Here is a 16,256-nt window from a genome sequence, read left to right on the forward strand (position 1 = left end):
GCGCCTCGTTACGCTCATGGCGTTTTAAATACGCGGCGCTCCCATTGAAAACAATTGAAAAAACACGCCAGCCGCGTGAAAAACCGCTTTGGTGGACACACGGCCTTAGTTCGGTTCGTTTAGGCATAAACACTGCAATCGCTCTCGGATCCGCACCAAAACTATCAGTCCAATCCGCAATCTGAATAGAACAGAATCCTTTTTCACACTATTTTCTTCTTCTGCAGAACACAAAACGAGATGTTTTGAAGAATGTTGGTAACCAAAGCTTTGGTTACCATTGACTTCCATTGTGGACAAAAACAATGAGACATTTCTCAAAATATCTTCTTTTCTATTCAACAGAAGTCATTCAGTTTTGGAATGACATAATAAAACAAAGATTATTGTAGTACATTTTACAATGAAATACTATTTCAGTTGTTCTGTGTTTACGCTCAGTTCAAGTTTTACTTGATCTTAGTGCTGCGTTCGATACTATAGATCACACAATACTCTTAGATCGACTACAAAATTATACTGGCGTTCAAGGACAAGCATTAAGCTGGTTTAGATCATACTTATCTGACCGCTACCATTTTGTCTATTTAAATGGAAAAAAATCAATCATAACTTCAGTAAACTATGGAGTGCCGCAGGGATCTGTGCTAGGCCCTCTATTATTCTCAATATATATGCTGCCACTTGGAAATATTATAAGGAAACATGGAATTAGTTTCCATTGTTATGCTGATGACACTCAATTATATATTTCATCACGGCCGGATGAAAACGCTAAATTATCAAAATTGACAGAGTGTGTTAAAGATATAAAAGATTGGATGACGCGTAATTTTCTTCTATTAAATCCAGACAAGACGGAGGTACTACTCATCGGTTCAAAAAACCGCCCACAAAACCTCTCACAATACAACTTTAACATAGTAGGATGTCCTGCTACTTTATCCTCTACAGTAAAAGACCTGGGTGTCATACTAGACTGCGACCTGTCTTTTAAAAATCATATTTCATATGTTACAAAAACGGCATTTTTCCACCTTAGAAACATTGCTAAGCTACGTAATATGCTATCAGTTTCTGATGCAGAAAAGTTAGTTCATGCATTCATGACCTCGAGACTAGATTACTGTAATGCTTTATTAGCTGGTTGTCCTGCATCCTCCGTAAACAAGCTACAGTTAGTCCAAAATGCAGCCGCTAGAGTTCTTACCAGATCAAGAAAATATGATCATATAACACCGATCTTATCATCTCTACACTGGTTACCTATAAAGTTCCGTATTAATTATAAGGTATTGTTACTGACTTATAAAGCCCTAAACGGCTTAGCTCCAGTTTATTTAACGGATCTTCTATCGCCCTATAATCCATCGCGCTCTTTAAGATCGCTAAATTCGAGGCTTTTGGTTATACCTAGGATATCTAAGTCCACCAAAGGAGGGAGAGCATTCTCACATTTAGCTCCAAAACTCTGGAATAGCCTTCCTGATATTGTTCGTTGCTCAGACTCGCTCTCCCAGTTCAAAACTAGATTAAAGACGCATCTCTTTAACCAGGCATTCATATAAATGTTTTAATCTTACAGTTAAATCCGGCCTCTAGTTTATAACCGCCAGAGGAGAACTGGCCCCCGACTGAGCCTGGGTTCTCCCAAGGTTTTTTTTTTTTCTCCATTAGGTCACCTGATGGAGTTTTTCGTTTCCTTGCCACTGTTGCCTTTGGCTTGCTCAGTTGGGGATATTCAATTTAATGAATCAATCAATATTATTGATTAGCATTACCAAACATGGACGTTTTATTATTATTTTAATTTAATACTGTGAAGCTGCTTTGATACAATCTGTATTGTGAAAAGCGCTATACAAATATCCTTGACTTGACTTGACTTGTGTTTGTGAAATTTACTAGCAATTTCTGAGCTAATTTTTTCTTTTCCAGTTTGAGTAAATGACAGAATTAAAATTTTTGGGGTAAACTATCACAGTAAAGGATTTATCTAAAACATTGTACTGCTTTGTTATTGTGTGTGTAGAAGAGAGATGATTAGAATGTGATGACAGCATTAAAAAAAAGCAGATTTGCAATACTGGACATCTGTGGCTTGATCATTGTTTCTGAAGGTCTAAGTATGCTATTGCATTGGTCTTGTTCGTGAGCATCCGAATAGATTCTGAGTTTTTACCAAACAAAAATGACCTTGCCAGTTGAGGATTCAGATGAAACCTGGCAAACACACGGACAGTCTGCAGGAGGAATTGCTTCAATGTAAACTGCTGTTTGGTTTAGAAAGCCTTGACAGAGACAGCCACAGTGCATCAAGTGCATGCGGTTTTAATACTAGAATGTTTCATGGTTATGCTTGTCATTTCATCTAGTGTTAGTGGCTAAACAGCGCAAGCGAGAAAACAAAGCCTTTTTGCTGGAACAGACTGCCTTTTAATGTACACTGAAACACTGTACAACTCTCTGCCTGACTGCCTCGCTCCCACACGCGCACTGAGAATATTGTGCAGCCTATTAAGAGAACTGTACATGACAGTGCAGGATTTGCCAAGCAAGAGTATGCAAACTAGCACAGAGATAAAGCAGACACAAGCAAACAAATATCATCTTATATTCCAGCACTGTCAAAGAGGTTTATCTACGAGTGGATTTGCCTACATTTTGGGCACCAGATCTCCCCACTAGGACAGTAAAATATGAAATCACCTACATCACGGGGAGCAGCCAACTGGCTTATAAAGAGGCAAATGGCTTATAAAACATACGTTTGTGTGAGTGTAATGTTTAGGGGATAGCTGCTATCTCCATTAAAACAACTGTTGGTTTCAGTTTCTATATTTTATCAGCGTAATGTATCTGCTAGTTGCAAAGCTTAATCATTAAACACCATTTTGATATTAAAAAAAAGTAGAAAAAAATATTTTTCCTGGTGAGTTTGTCAACTAGTGACAGTATGCGACTACACACACTGATTAAGTGCAACACTTTCAGTGACTCAAATATTTAAAGATGTTTGGGGTATTTTGCCATATGTACAGTGATTAGAAAGACTTCTAATATTTATTTATTTTTGGCAGATATTTGTGTAAAATTCTCAGCATGGTCACTAAGGATAATATTTTTATTTATTTTTTAAATCATAAATCTACTTTAAAGATAATTTTGATAGTTGTGCAGTGCTAACTCAAGTCCTATTCACTTCAAAAAGCAGACATGTAATTTAGGGGACATACTTTCAAGCAAAATGAAATTATTAAAATAAAATATTGGTGTGAGACTATAGTATCCATTCTCTTAATAGATAGAATATGTTATTTATGAAAAAATATAATTATCATCAATGAGAATCATATGTATCCTAAATTATATTTGCCATGAAAATAAATACATAAACACAATGATTTTCATATTAGAGAGGTAATATATTCAACCCTAAACCCCTCACACAAAATGTGTGCATGAAGCATGGACCGTACAGAAATTATGTAAATGGTTTAATTGACTGCAGTCAGAATGTCTACATTACCTCAAGACAGTTTAGGGTCCAAACCTAAATACTTGTGTTCTTTCTTAATTATTTTGTGTTCATTACAAATTTGGACCAAAGCTTTGTTTTTACTCAAGGACAGGATTTAAAAAATGTAATTTTCTACACATTAAGGGCTTAGTTTTGAAAGCCAACAGTCGAAGTAAAACAGCGCCCCTCACTGGACACTAAAAGCCCACGTGTTTGATTCACTACACTGAGAACTAAGAAATTGTAAACAAACTTGAAAATGGTCTTTATTCCCCAAACAGGAGCACAGAAAAAAAAAATTATTGTTACTTTGTAACTATTACTACGAAAGTATAATTGGTTTTAAAGCATTATGATTAGAATTGCACAAGCAAGCTTGTGTAAAATATATAGAAATGTGCACGAACCTATAAACCAGCAGAATTAGATTTAATATCCTTTTTGAAGTGAAATGGCGGTTTATTAATAATTCATACGAACCACATTATGCAGTGCAGTGGCTGTCGGCGTTCAAGGTAGGGAACTTGTTTGATGAAACAGTGAATGGGGGTCACGGCATTCGCTTGTTGGGGCTTCAAAATAATATAAGGGTTGCATTCCTAAAATAAAAAAATAATAATAAAAAATAATAATATATTTTTTTTTAAAAAGTGTTTCTGTGACCTTGACTGAAAAAGAATACATTCGCGTCGTGTAATATTTTACACAAACTCACTATAATTCCATTTGAACTGTTATACTTACATATCGTGTAATGGGTTTGGCCTTGACTTGATCACTGTTCTCAATGAACCTGAGTGATAAGCGTTATCGGAAGGACTCATGTGATGTGTGCAACTGTGCAGTTGGACGCCATCTTGGCTCAACGCACGTAGTTCCGAGTGGATAGCGTCATTCTTCCTGTTAGATCCGTAATGACCTCAGTTTCCCGCATGCGTTTTACACTAGCTCTTCCCAGGTTAGTGGAGTCATGAACGCTGCTTCAGTGGTCCAGAAGCTGGCAGGAGTATCTGGAGCTCTTGCAGTCGCAGCAGGTGCTTATGGAGCTCACGGTAAGTGTCCTTTCTGGGCGATTGTGTTTTGTTTGTCTGACGGGACTCTTCAGACGACATAGCTGCGTTATTAAGATTAAAAATGTATTGCACAACTGGGCACCGGACAGGTCGAGCGTGACTGCGCGCACATTAACATGTCCTCAAAGTTTTAAGCTTTTTCTGCTACTCTTTCGTGTGTTTGTTTCTTGGACAGGCTTCCGACACGGTGAAGCGAATGAATACCAGAGAGAGGTGAGGATATTTGGCTATTTATATTAATAGTCTTTGTCCTTGTCACAGTTCATCTTGCATAAAGTAGCCTAGTGTTATCTAAAAAACAAACTGGTTTATTGTGTGACGTTACATTTGAGTTTATTTGGTGTAGAAGCCCATTTAAGCCACATAATATTAAAAAAAATAATAATTCTTCGGTCAATCATCATGATTATGACAAACTATTTTGACGTATTTCAAAACTGTGAGATTCCCCCCCATCATTATAACAAACTCTTTGACTCATAATTATGACTTAGTATTTCATAATTTAGATATTTAAATTCAATTATGCCCTAGTATTATACTTTCAAGTATATCTTTATAACTTTATCTTATAATAATGACCTATTTTTATTTATTTGGCTAGTTATGTTCTGTGTCTTTGACACATTGTTAATTTTGCTGCAATTGTTATTTAAAAAATAATCAGATTTCTTGTGTCTCTGTGCACAGTAAGGGCTTTGGTATGCCCATTTCTGCCACATAAGAAATAAAAATTGCTTTGGTAAATGAAATCACCTTTATTTATATAGCGCTTTCAAATCAGCTTCACAGAGATAACGTACTCGGTTACTAACGTAACCTCGGTTCTCTCTAGAAGAGGGAACGAGTACTGCGTCGAAGAACGCTACGGGAAAGATATTTCTTTGTCGAGATTGAAGCCTAAAATTAATCCTTAATTTTGTAATAATGTAAAACGCTTTTCTGAGAGCATACAACCTAGGCGGAGCAATACAGCTCACCCATTGGCTGCTCTGCCAGAAAAGCACAGCCTATGCGAGGCCAGGACGCTGACCAATGAGGGCGCATCGCGCCCTTCTGCGTCACCTCCCGCCCAAACAGGCGTGGCCTAGGCCTATAAATACGAGCATAGCTGTCTAACACGCCGATTTTCGTCAATGAAGCGACGCAGCGCGGACACGCACGGCCATGAGACGCAGTACTCGTTCCCTCTTCTAGAGAGAACCGAGGTTACGTTAGTAACCGAGTACGTTCTCTTACGTAGAGTTCTCTCGTACTGCGTCGAAGAACGCTACGGGAACCCCATGTAAAACGCCGTGCGTGCTCTTGGACCGACACAGACACCTAAGGGCGCGTGCGCCCTGGTATACAAGTGCCTACCCCAAGAAGTATAGGGAGAGCGGCTAAATTAGCATCATCCCTTTATAGTAGTGCCTCTTAAGGCATAACAGCATATATATGTAAATATAGATATATATGAGGGGTAATAGCATGCTCATGGGACACATTGTCAGTGAGTGATGCTTAAACATTGAAGTGACCTGGGCCGCAGCGCGGGGCAGGAAACACTTATACACATTAAACATTGAAGTGACCTGGGCCGCATCGCGGGGCAGGAACACTTATACATATTAACATTGAAGTGACCTGGGCCGCAGCGCGGGGCAGGACACTAATACATAGTCTTCTAGACTGAGAGCAGTTTAGCCTGCAACGCAGGAACCTCTAGGTTATAGAACCTAATAAATGTAGACGGGGAGGCCCAGCCTGCCGCCATACAGATATCTTGTAACGAGATTCCGCTATACCAAGCCCATGAAGAGGCCATGCCTCTCGTGGAATGTGCTCTGATGCCCAAAGGGCATTCCAAACCTCTAGATGCGTAGGCTAGCGCAATGTCGTCCACTACCCATCGAGACAGACTCTGTTTCGTCGCGGCTCGCCCCTTGGAGCGTCCGCTGAACGAAACAAAGAGCTGCTCCGTCTGTCGAAAAACAGCGGAGCGGGACACGTAAGCTCTTAATGCCCTGACCGGGCAAAGGGAGCTATTTCCGTCCTCTGAGGCCGGCAGGGCCGACAGGGAGATGACCTGAGCCCTGAACGGTGTGTTGAGGGACTTAGGCACGTACCCATGCTTCGGTTTCAATACGACTACAGAGTCGTTTGGCCCGAACTCCATACAAGAAGCTCTCACTGAGAGCGCTTGCAAGTCTCCCACACGCTTCACTGAAGCGAGAGCCAAAAGAAACACGGTCTTGAAAGACAGGTGTTTCATGTCAACTGAGTGAATAGGCTCGAAAGGGGCCCCTTTCATAGCGTTCAACACTGTAGAAAGGTCCCAAACGGGGACTGAGGGGGGGGGCCTTGGAGGGTTTAACCTCCTGGCGCCTCTAAGGAAGCGGACCACCAGGTCGTTCCTGCCTAGTGAACGGCCAAGCGTTGGATTAACGAACGCTGATATGGCAGCCACATAGACTTTGAGCGTGGATGGGGTTCTTCCCTTATCCAATAGCTCTTGCAAGAAGGAGAGAATCTCCGGTTCTCCACACTGAAGTGGTGACAGACCTTGATCTGAACACCATCCAGAGAACACCGACCATTTGGAAGCGTAGAGCCGTCTAGTAGACGGAGCCCTAGCTTGCTCGATCGTGTCTAACACTCCTCTTGGGAGGTTAGCGGGTACCCGTTTATGGCCCATACGTGTAGGGACTAAAGCTCGGGGTGAGGATGCAGAATCGCGCCCTTGGCCTGTGAGAGGAGGTCTCTCCTCACTGGAATCGGCCACGGGGCAGTACTTTTCAGTCGCATCAAAGCTGGGAACCAGGTCTGATTCGTCCAGTATGGAGCAACCAGTAGTACTGAGCATCCGCTCTCCTTGATACGCTCCAGCACTTGAGGCAGGAGTGAGACAGGAGGAAAAGCATAGAGCGGACGGCGGGGCCAGACTCTGGCCAGCGCGTTCGTGCTCTTCGAAAAGAATTCTGGGCAGTGAGCGTTTTCCTGGTTTGCAAACAGGTCTATTTCCGCTCTGCCGAACCTTTTCCACAGCAGACGCACTGTCTGTGTGAGTAGGGACCACTCTCCCGTAGGAACATTGTTCCGTGAGAGTCTGTCCGGGCCTACGTTCAAGTGGCCTGGCACGTGTATTGCTCTTAACGAGCGCAGGTTGTGCTGGGCCCACACCAGTATGCGTTCCGCTAACCTGAATAGGTTTCGGGACCTCAGGCCACCCTGGTGGTTTATGTAGGCTACTACCGACACGTTGTCCGCGCGGACCAGGACGTGGTGTCCTTTTATCCGGGGACAGAAGCGCCTCAGCGCAAAGTCCACCGCCATCATTTCCAGGCAGTTTATGTGCGGTAGTTTGGCTCGCTCTGCCCATTGGCCAAAGAGCGGTCTGCCGTCGAGCAGTGCTCCCCAGCCTGAGGTGGACGCGTCCGTGGACACCACCTTCAGGCTCGAGGAAGTCCCCAGGCTTACACCTGACCGGTACCAGTCTGACGCTCTCCATGGTGTCAGGGCTGAAATGCATTCCTGAGTGACCTTGAGGCGATAACGACCGTGTAACCATGCTCGGCGCGGTACGCGCGTTCTCAACCAGAACTGTAGTGGGCGCATGCGCAGCAGGCCCAACTGCAGCACTGTAGAGGCTGAGGCCATGAGGCCCAGCATTTTCTGAAATCTCCTGAGCGGCACTATGTGGCCGCTGCGGAAGGATTTCGCCATTTGCAGGGTATTTCGCCTGCGCTGTGATGACAGGCGTGCTGTCATAGACAGTGAGTTCAGATCCAGTCCTAAAAAGGAGATCCTTTGACTGGGAAACAGTGAACTTTTCTCCCAATTGACTCTCAGACCTAAGCACTCGAGGTGATCAAGTATTAGTGTCTTGTGGTGAGCGAGTTCTGACGGCGATTGAGCTAGAATCAGCCAATCGTCCAAATAGTTCAGAATTCGAACGCCTCGGAGTCTCAGGGGTGCCAGCGCCGCTTCCATGCACACTGTAAATGTACGAGGTGCTAGAGACAGGCCGAATGGCAGGACTGTGTACTGATATGCCCGGCCCTCGAAGGCGAATCTCAAAAATCGCCTGTGACGTGACGCAATTTGTATGTGAAAATACGCGTCTTTCAGATCTATCGCCATAAACCAGTCTCCTCGGCGAATTTGCGCGAGGATTTTTCTGGTCGTGAGCATTCTGAACTTCCGCTTTGTTAGCGTTTTGTTCAGACGCCTTAGATCTAAAATGGGTCTGAGACCCCCGTCTTTCTTCGGTACCAGGAAATATCTGCTGTACAGACCCCCTTCGCTCTGAGCTTGAGATAAAGGCTCTATGGCCCCTTTGCTCAATAGCTTCGCTATTTCGGCTCGAAGTAGATGTGCTACTTCTGTTTTTACCGTGGTTTCGACTTTTCCCGTGAAACGGGGAGGGCGTCGATGAAACTGTAGCGAATAGCCTCTTTTTATAGTCTCTAGCACCCATTCTGAGACCCCGGGAAGTCTTTCCCATGCATGTGCACGTGTGACTAGGGGTTGAATGTAATCTGGGCCCTGGTCGCGAAATGGCGGCGACACGAGAGCAACCGTGTGCTGTAACATGGACGCCGTGGCGTCTGAGGCGGGGGACATGTTTAACACAGTATGCGTCCCGCGCGCGCTCGACTCTCTGTGTCGAGAGAGAGCGCGCGGGACGAGTCCCGTGGGGCTCGTTATGCTTGTGAATAAACGTGGGCGCTTGGTGGCGGGCACATTTATAACACCGGGGACACTGTGTTTGTGTACTGACTGACCGTTCGTTAGTTTCGTTTATACAGAAACCGCGGAACGTGCAGTGTGTAGTGGTTGTGGGCACTTGGCAGTGGACACGCTTACTACATGTAAAGCACAATCGATCTGAGTCGATTTTAAGTGTGCAAACCCTGTGTTGAACGGGGCTGCCCGTAGGGCTCGTATATTTGTGAATAAATGTGGGCGCGTGGTAGCGGGCACATTTATAACACCGGGAATACTGTGTTTGTGAACTGACTGATCGTCCGTTGGTTTCGTTTTTACAGAAAACCGCGGAACGTGCAGTGTGTAGTGGTTGTGGGCACTTGACAGTGGGCACGCTCACTACATGTAAAGTACAAACGACCTGAGTCGTTTTTATGTGTGCAGACCCTGTGTTGTACGGGGCTGTGCTTACACGGGTTGAAAAACCGGGCTCTGGTCGCGAAATGGCGGCGACACGAGAGCAGTCGTGTGCTGTAACATGGCGTGATGCGGGGGCGCGCTTATCGAGCGGGCAGCCCGCGCGCGCGCTCAGCTCTCTCAGCTGAGAGAGAGAGAGAGAGAGCACGCGGTGCGAGCTCCGTAGAAACCATGTTGACATGTAGCTTGTAGTGATTGTGGGCACTTGAAAGCGGGCACGCTCACTACATATAGTGCACAATCGGCATTGAGTCGATTTTATGTGTGCAAGCCCTGTATTGTGTGGGGCTGTGCTTGTGTGTATGAATGGGCACTGGGTCGTGGGCATTGCAGTTACACACATTACATCATCGGCTGTGGCCGGGACACCGTGTAGCACAGAGAGTACTGTCTATCAGAACCGACTGACCGTGCATTCGTTTCGTTTTTACAGAAACCACGGGACATGCAGTGTGTAGTGATTGTGGGCACTGAAAAGCGGGCACGTTCACTAACTTACATGTATTGTACAACCGACACGAGTCGATTTTATGTGTGCAAGCCCTGTATTGTGCAGGGCTGTGCTTGTGTGTATGAATGGGCACTGAGTCGTGGGCATTACGGATACACACATTACACCATCGGCCGTGGCCGGGACACCAGAAAATACATTTTCAGATTTACCTGGGGCGTCGTGAAAACGGCGTTTGTGTGCAGGCAAACGAGCATTGATGCTGATTTGGTGACTGCAAAATACACTGGCACGGTCGCGTATGTTGGGACTGTGCGAGCGAGACATTTTAGTGAAATCCGGCCGCGGCGGGATTTTAACACTGTAGCTTCCCTCGAAGCAGAAGTGCGCATCCTGGTTAAAGACGGGGCTTTCCGGGACTCCGCGCTTTCTTCGTGAATTCAGGAAGAAAAGGGCGCGGGTCGTGAGGACGGTAACGTACGTTCCTCTGCAGAAAAACAGCCATCCAGCCGGTAAGCGCATCGATGCTGGTCTTCTCCGTCGACGCTCATGAGCGGCGGGGGAGGGGAGATCCTCGGAGCTCGCCCATCCGAAGCGGGAGAGAAAAGCAGTCTTCCTCCACAGACGCGGCTTCACCTTCCTCGTTCATGACGGACGCGGCGGCACACAGCGGCTCTTGTCCGTCGATCATAGAGTCCAGCGAAGCGGGCGGAGAAGCTGGCGGCAGCAGCGGCGAGCACCTCGTGGTGAAGGGAGGTTCCGGGCTCTGCTAAGCACGGCGCTTTCACGGCGCGGCACTACAGCAGGCGGAAAAGATGCAGCTTCAGTAAATGAACGCCAGGCGAGTCCGCAGAGTCACCGTAGGCATCAAATTACAGCGATGGCAGCCGCCATCGACGAGAGCTGAAGCTGCGTGATACTCACAGGCAGGAAACACAGCACGTGGTCCCTGTCGCTGAGCGGGGCTCTACACGAGCCACAGGAGGTGCGAGACATCTTGAAAAAGACGCTCGGCTCTTTTAGTGGTGGAAAAACTGTGTGTCGCGACGGCGAACACACACACAAAACACACACACATAATGTAAAGGATATTCCACGCCGGAGAAGCGCAGCAGGGAACGGCGGCTGAAGGCGGCGAAGACCAGCGGCTTCAGGTAAGAGGCGCGTCCTGCTGAGGTGCTTGTTCCAAACGGCTGTGGCGGCTCGAATCCAATCCAGCGATGCGTGCAGCTTCGTTGAATTTTAGAAAATCGGCGTGTTAGACAGCTATGCTCGTATTTATAGGCCTAGGCCACGCCTGTTTGGGCGGGAGGTGACGCAGAAGGGCGCGATGCGCCCTCATTGGTCAGCGTCCTGGCCTCGCATAGGCTGTGCTTTTCTGGCAGAGCAGCCAATGGGTGAGCTGTATTGCTCCGCCTAGGTTGTATGCTTCAGAAAAGCGTTTTACATTATTACAAAATTAAGGATTAATTTTAGGCTTCAATCTCGACAAAGAAATATCTTTCCCGTAGCGTTCTTCGACGCAGTACGAGAGAACTCTACGTAAGAGAACAGGAAAATATCTCAGTTATTTATGTCAGTAAATCACAATTATGACGTAAAAAAGTCGACATTATGATAAACAATCTTGACGTAAGTGAAATCTGATTTTTTTTTTTTACTTAGTATTTCATAATTTTTTATTTTATTTAAATTTTCCCTTCATATTATACTTTTAAGTATATCTTTATTATTTAATCTCATAATTATAACTTTTTAATCTCATAATTATGATTTGGTATCTTATAATTTAAACTTTTTGTGTCATATTTATGACTTACCGAAGCATGCTTTTTTTGTGCTGTGATAATAGATCATTTGTTTTCATTATGTAACACACATTAGTAACAGCTAAGGCAGAGGCATCATTATGAATGTGATGCATTATTTATAGTTATTAATTCAGGACAAGGTGCGACGCAACAAAATGACAGTTCTGCTCTCTTTGTGTCTTCAGTTGTACGAGACGGCAAACAAGTACCACTTCTACCACAGTCTGGCGTTGTTAGGAGCCGCTCGCTGTGGGAAACCAGCTCTGGTAATCACACCTCTCATCCTCATTATTATTATTATAACATAAACAGTTTCAGGTACTTATGATAACTACTGATATCATTCAGATATAGACAGGAATTGAGTCACCTAACTTTCTAAAAGTGTCCAAAATGTATTACTTATATATTATATCCCTTATGTCTTTCATACCTGTCAAAGATATGGCTCCCTGGAATATTTGATTGTGATTCTTTGATGAAATATGATCTAATGATTCTAATCTGCATAATTGACAGTTGTCTCAGGAAACCGATTTCCTAATAGAGGTTTAATTTCTCTTGTTATATCCGTCTTCGGTCTCATGTTTCTTACTTGATTAAATAATAGATCACTCAAATCAATATGTCATGTCCATTTATTAATTTAGATGCCAAGTAGCCTTGTAAAAAGTCGTTATTATAATATAAAATAAATCCCTTTAGGGACAGGATGATACAAGTCCCCTGCACTTTGTTATTCTGTGATAATAAATAAATAAATCATAACTCCCCCTCCTTTCTGTGAAAACTAATACATTTCATCAGAATTCATGGCTACTTTTGAATGGCCATCAATGGAGATATAATGATATCTGACACCTGCCATCATATTTGCTTTGTGACCATGTCTGCATACATTATCAATCTATCCTGTTGAAAGCACCACAGCTTATGCCTGCTACACACTGTGCAATTTCAGCAATCCTATATGTCATGGCTCTAATAATCTCGGGTACGACATGTATGTATTCTGTATGATGATGACACCTGTTGAATCGTAGGCTACGACGCAAGTTAATATAGAAGAATAAAAAGTCATCAGCAAACAGACCAAGATAAATCGCACTTTGGCAATTGACCGTTTGCAAAGATCCGCCCCCTTTAGTTACTGTTGCTATGACAAGCCACGCCCCTCTCACGGCACACCATGTTCTCACGCAGTGAAAAATACATCGCGGAGCAGAGAGGACACTGACAGACAGGACTGACCAGGTTACTTTTGATATGAAACAAAGTCTCAACTTTTAAATTTGTTTTTTATATTTTTTATTAATACCATTTTGTGGATCTTTAATGTGTCGTGACAGATCGCTGTAGAGCATCAGTTAAACCTGCTCGTGAACCGATCATCTCTTCCTTCTAGTTCATTTATAGCATCAAATAAACATGAACATAAGAAGGAATGATGTTTTAACCGCGGAAAGGCGTCAGTACACTCCGCTTCTCAAGTTCAAATCCTCCCACGTTAATCTCCTAACTCTCCGGACTGCTTTGTCAGACAAAAATGGCGGATACGGAGAATGGCGGATTATGATTGGTCAGATCACCTGTCAATCAAACTCTCTGCGAAGGGTCAATTGTGGTTTTTATAAGTGCTAAAAAATGAGAGTAAATGAAAGAGAATTGGGACGTGGTCATGGCTTGGGAAAAGAGCCCAACTTGGCACGTACATTTTGCAAATGGCGCTTGAGGTACATAGTTTTAATTTTTAGCAACGTCGCGTTGATCAATACGCCATTTCATTTTTCATATTTAGTCAGAGGTCGTAGCAGAAAACACAATGTGAGATGATCGTGCTTGAAGTGTTAAATGATCGCAGGCTATCTTTGGTCTCAAGACTGTGACAACAGCCGTCTTTGAGCCTCTCTCACTGTACGACGTAGATCCACCGATTAGGATCCACGACCTCAGAGTTCAATCGCCACGATTGGTCATATTTCATCCGGGACAACCCAATATCATACAATGTGTTCCAGGGATGAAGCACAGTTTGTATTAAGGATTAAATGAACATAATAAGGAAGCAATCACGTTATTAACACACTTTGTCTCTCCTCAAGGCGGGTGCAATCCTCCTCACTGGCATGGGCTGCTTCTGCGGTCCGCTCTACCACCAGGCCTTGACCAACGACCCCAGCTTCAGCAAGCTGGCACCAATCGGAGGCTCGTTGCTCATCGTCGGCTGGGCTGCCATGGCTCTTTGAACCCTGTGTTTTTGCATTCTCAGAGATCTGTTTTGTCATTTGAACAAGAAAAAGAGGAGATATGGGGTGGCTGAAGGAGAAAAAGGGTGGAGAATTTCACATCTTATCTAAAAACCCTTTTCAGTCACATCTGGAAAGTGATGATAAGGCTTTGAGATCAAACATAACTCTTTTATTTCCCTCCACACTGTCACAGGCATCTTTATTTTGTCAGCATGGGAGAAAACCAAAAAAAACTTTTGAGAAGCTTTCCTTATTACCGTGAATGAGTCACACTCTGGGTTTGTTCATGTCTTGAAAGCGTTTGTACATATGTTTCCTTTGTTTGAAAAAAATAAAGCTGTCTGAGAAGTTGATTGCCAGTCTGACCTTCTGATACTGGAGGAAACGTCTCTCTCTCCCAGCCAGGTCAGCCATCTCAATAGCCTTTAAGCTTTTGATCATCCTGTATGTAGGACGTGTCCAAACTTATCTTTATTCAAATGAAAAGTGAAATCCAATGAGGTTTTAATTCCAGGGCCTGTGACTGCGTTGGGAACCTTTGAAAATGACTTTATAAATCCTCAGGTCAATTTGCAAGGGCAGCTTTATAAGCCAACTCTATTGCGGAGAGAGGCTTCTATTGATGCGGCACGTCCCAATAAAGTGATCACACCACTCGTAAAACCCTCATTAACTCGAGCTATTAGAAGACCCGTGCAAATCAGGGCAGCACTTTAGTCTCCTCATCACCGCGCTGATAGAAGAATAAGACATTTCTCTGTGCTTGCAGATAGAACGAAGGACATTCATGCTTATATTTGAAGGACTGAACAATATTAAGGCGTTTTCAGATAATTAGCGTCGCTGGAAAGGTTTTTTTGTCGTTTCCTGACATTTCAATAGCACTGGGAATTCCACCAGTCGCTCATTACTGAAGTCGGATCAGAGTCGTCTTGTTAAAACCCATAAAGGCGCGTATATGGCGCTCTGCTTCACGAGGCCGTGTTAAGTGTCTCCTCCCCGGCTCTGTCTGGATAGATGCAGCCAGGAAAAATCAATGTTTAAAGCAACCAATACATTGCAGCGGCCCTGTGGTCATTCGGTCGTTAAATTCTCATCGCGCTTGAATGATCTTTCGGCGTTTGAACCAGCAGCGCTGTGGGCAAGCAACTCAGTTTCACTACAGTTGGGTAAGCGGTCAGTGAGGTAGGTGTTGTTAATTGCGACTCATGGGAGTTGAAGTCTCTCTCTGTCGGCATTCACATGGCTTCGCTTCCTCCCCTGAACGCCAACTGACATTTCGCACTTACCCTCGCTTGTGTGGGCAGTGCCAATTCATTCCCCGGTCTGATTTACCGTGACCTCGGTTGTCGAAAGAGACGTCGTCTGAAGGTGTGGGAGGTTATGATTTTTCCGCTTTGAATGAAATGCCCACACACACTGATATGATTACCCCAAACTCTCTCTTTCCCGCTCGCTTTTCTAGGCGTCAATCATCCCAGAGAAGAGTGTTAATACAATTTCACTTCAACATGTCAGTCTCCACTCAACCCCTGCATACACCCATGAAAAGATCATCATTCTTTCTGATGTGCCGCTTCAAAAAGCTGTCACTACATTCTTTAATGTTAAAAATCTCATTCGAAACTGCCGTCCGGCCTTTTTCTGTGTGAAAGAAAGGCAAGTGGGTTGTGTTGATACAAAAGCTTGATTAAAGCACTGAATAGAGAAGCGTTTTGTATTATAAATGAAGATGTAATTATATGCGCATTAGATTACAGGGTTCAGTTGTTAATTAGAAGGTGTGGAGCTGCTGGAGAGAACGGAGCTGAAGAAGTGAAGAATTAAAAGCATCTCGCTGTCTTCGGCCTCCGCCGTTTCTTGTCAATTATCCGCGCTGTCAGCCTCTCAGATGCGGCTTCAAATGGGAGGTATTTCAAGGTGACACCGCAACAGAATGGGACGGGGAGAGCTGGCGAGAGTTTGGGAAATCTTTTGATCACTCTT

At 44.2% G+C, this 16,256-nt stretch overlaps 4 protein-coding genes across 5 annotated transcripts in view; 2 read left to right on the top strand and 2 right to left on the bottom strand.

Annotated features, from left to right (window-relative positions):
* The window catches only part of nlgn2a (neuroligin 2a), a 245,553-nt gene extending 241,200 nt beyond the window's left edge, over positions 1–4,353 (bottom strand). The window contains exons 1-2 of the mRNA XM_079638797.1: positions 4,265–4,353; positions 4,001–4,119 (exon numbers count right to left, since the gene is read on the bottom strand). The gene's annotated coding sequence lies outside the window, so the exon portion shown is untranslated. The remainder of the gene's footprint in view (positions 1–4,000; positions 4,120–4,264) is intronic.
* Positions 1–16,256, top strand: part of tm4sf5 (transmembrane 4 L six family member 5) — a 367,250-nt gene that overhangs the window by 334,118 nt on the left and 16,876 nt on the right. The gene's annotated exons all lie outside the window — the stretch shown is intronic.
* LOC307012412 (calcium/calmodulin-dependent protein kinase II inhibitor 2-like) overlaps positions 1–16,256 on the bottom strand; it is a 428,881-nt gene that overhangs the window by 199,886 nt on the left and 212,739 nt on the right. The gene's annotated exons all lie outside the window — the stretch shown is intronic.
* On the top strand, positions 4,283–14,623 carry tmem256 (transmembrane protein 256). Its single transcript, XM_079639013.1, has 4 exons — positions 4,283–4,572; positions 4,769–4,806; positions 12,207–12,287; positions 14,124–14,623. The coding sequence occupies exons 1-4, from the start codon at positions 4,491–4,493 to the stop codon at positions 14,265–14,267; spliced, it is 345 nt and encodes a 114-aa protein (XP_079495139.1). The 5' UTR covers positions 4,283–4,490; the 3' UTR covers positions 14,268–14,623.

Source organism: Phoxinus phoxinus (assembly GCF_949152265.1).
Source record: "Phoxinus phoxinus genome assembly, chromosome: 2".
NCBI lineage: Eukaryota > Metazoa > Chordata > Actinopteri > Cypriniformes > Leuciscidae > Phoxinus > Phoxinus phoxinus.

Excerpts from the sequence above, each read along its gene's own strand:
- tmem256 (XM_079639013.1), top strand. The coding sequence starts at position 4,491 with ATGAACGCTGCTTCAGTGGTCCAGAAGCTGGCAGGAGTATCTGGAGCT. Across the intron at positions 4,807-12,206 it reads CGAATGAATACCAGAGAGAG|TTGTACGAGACGGCAAACAA; the intron begins GTGAGGATATTT and ends TTGTGTCTTCAG. Across the intron at positions 12,288-14,123 it reads GCTGTGGGAAACCAGCTCTG|GCGGGTGCAATCCTCCTCAC; the intron begins GTAATCACACCT and ends TCTCTCCTCAAG.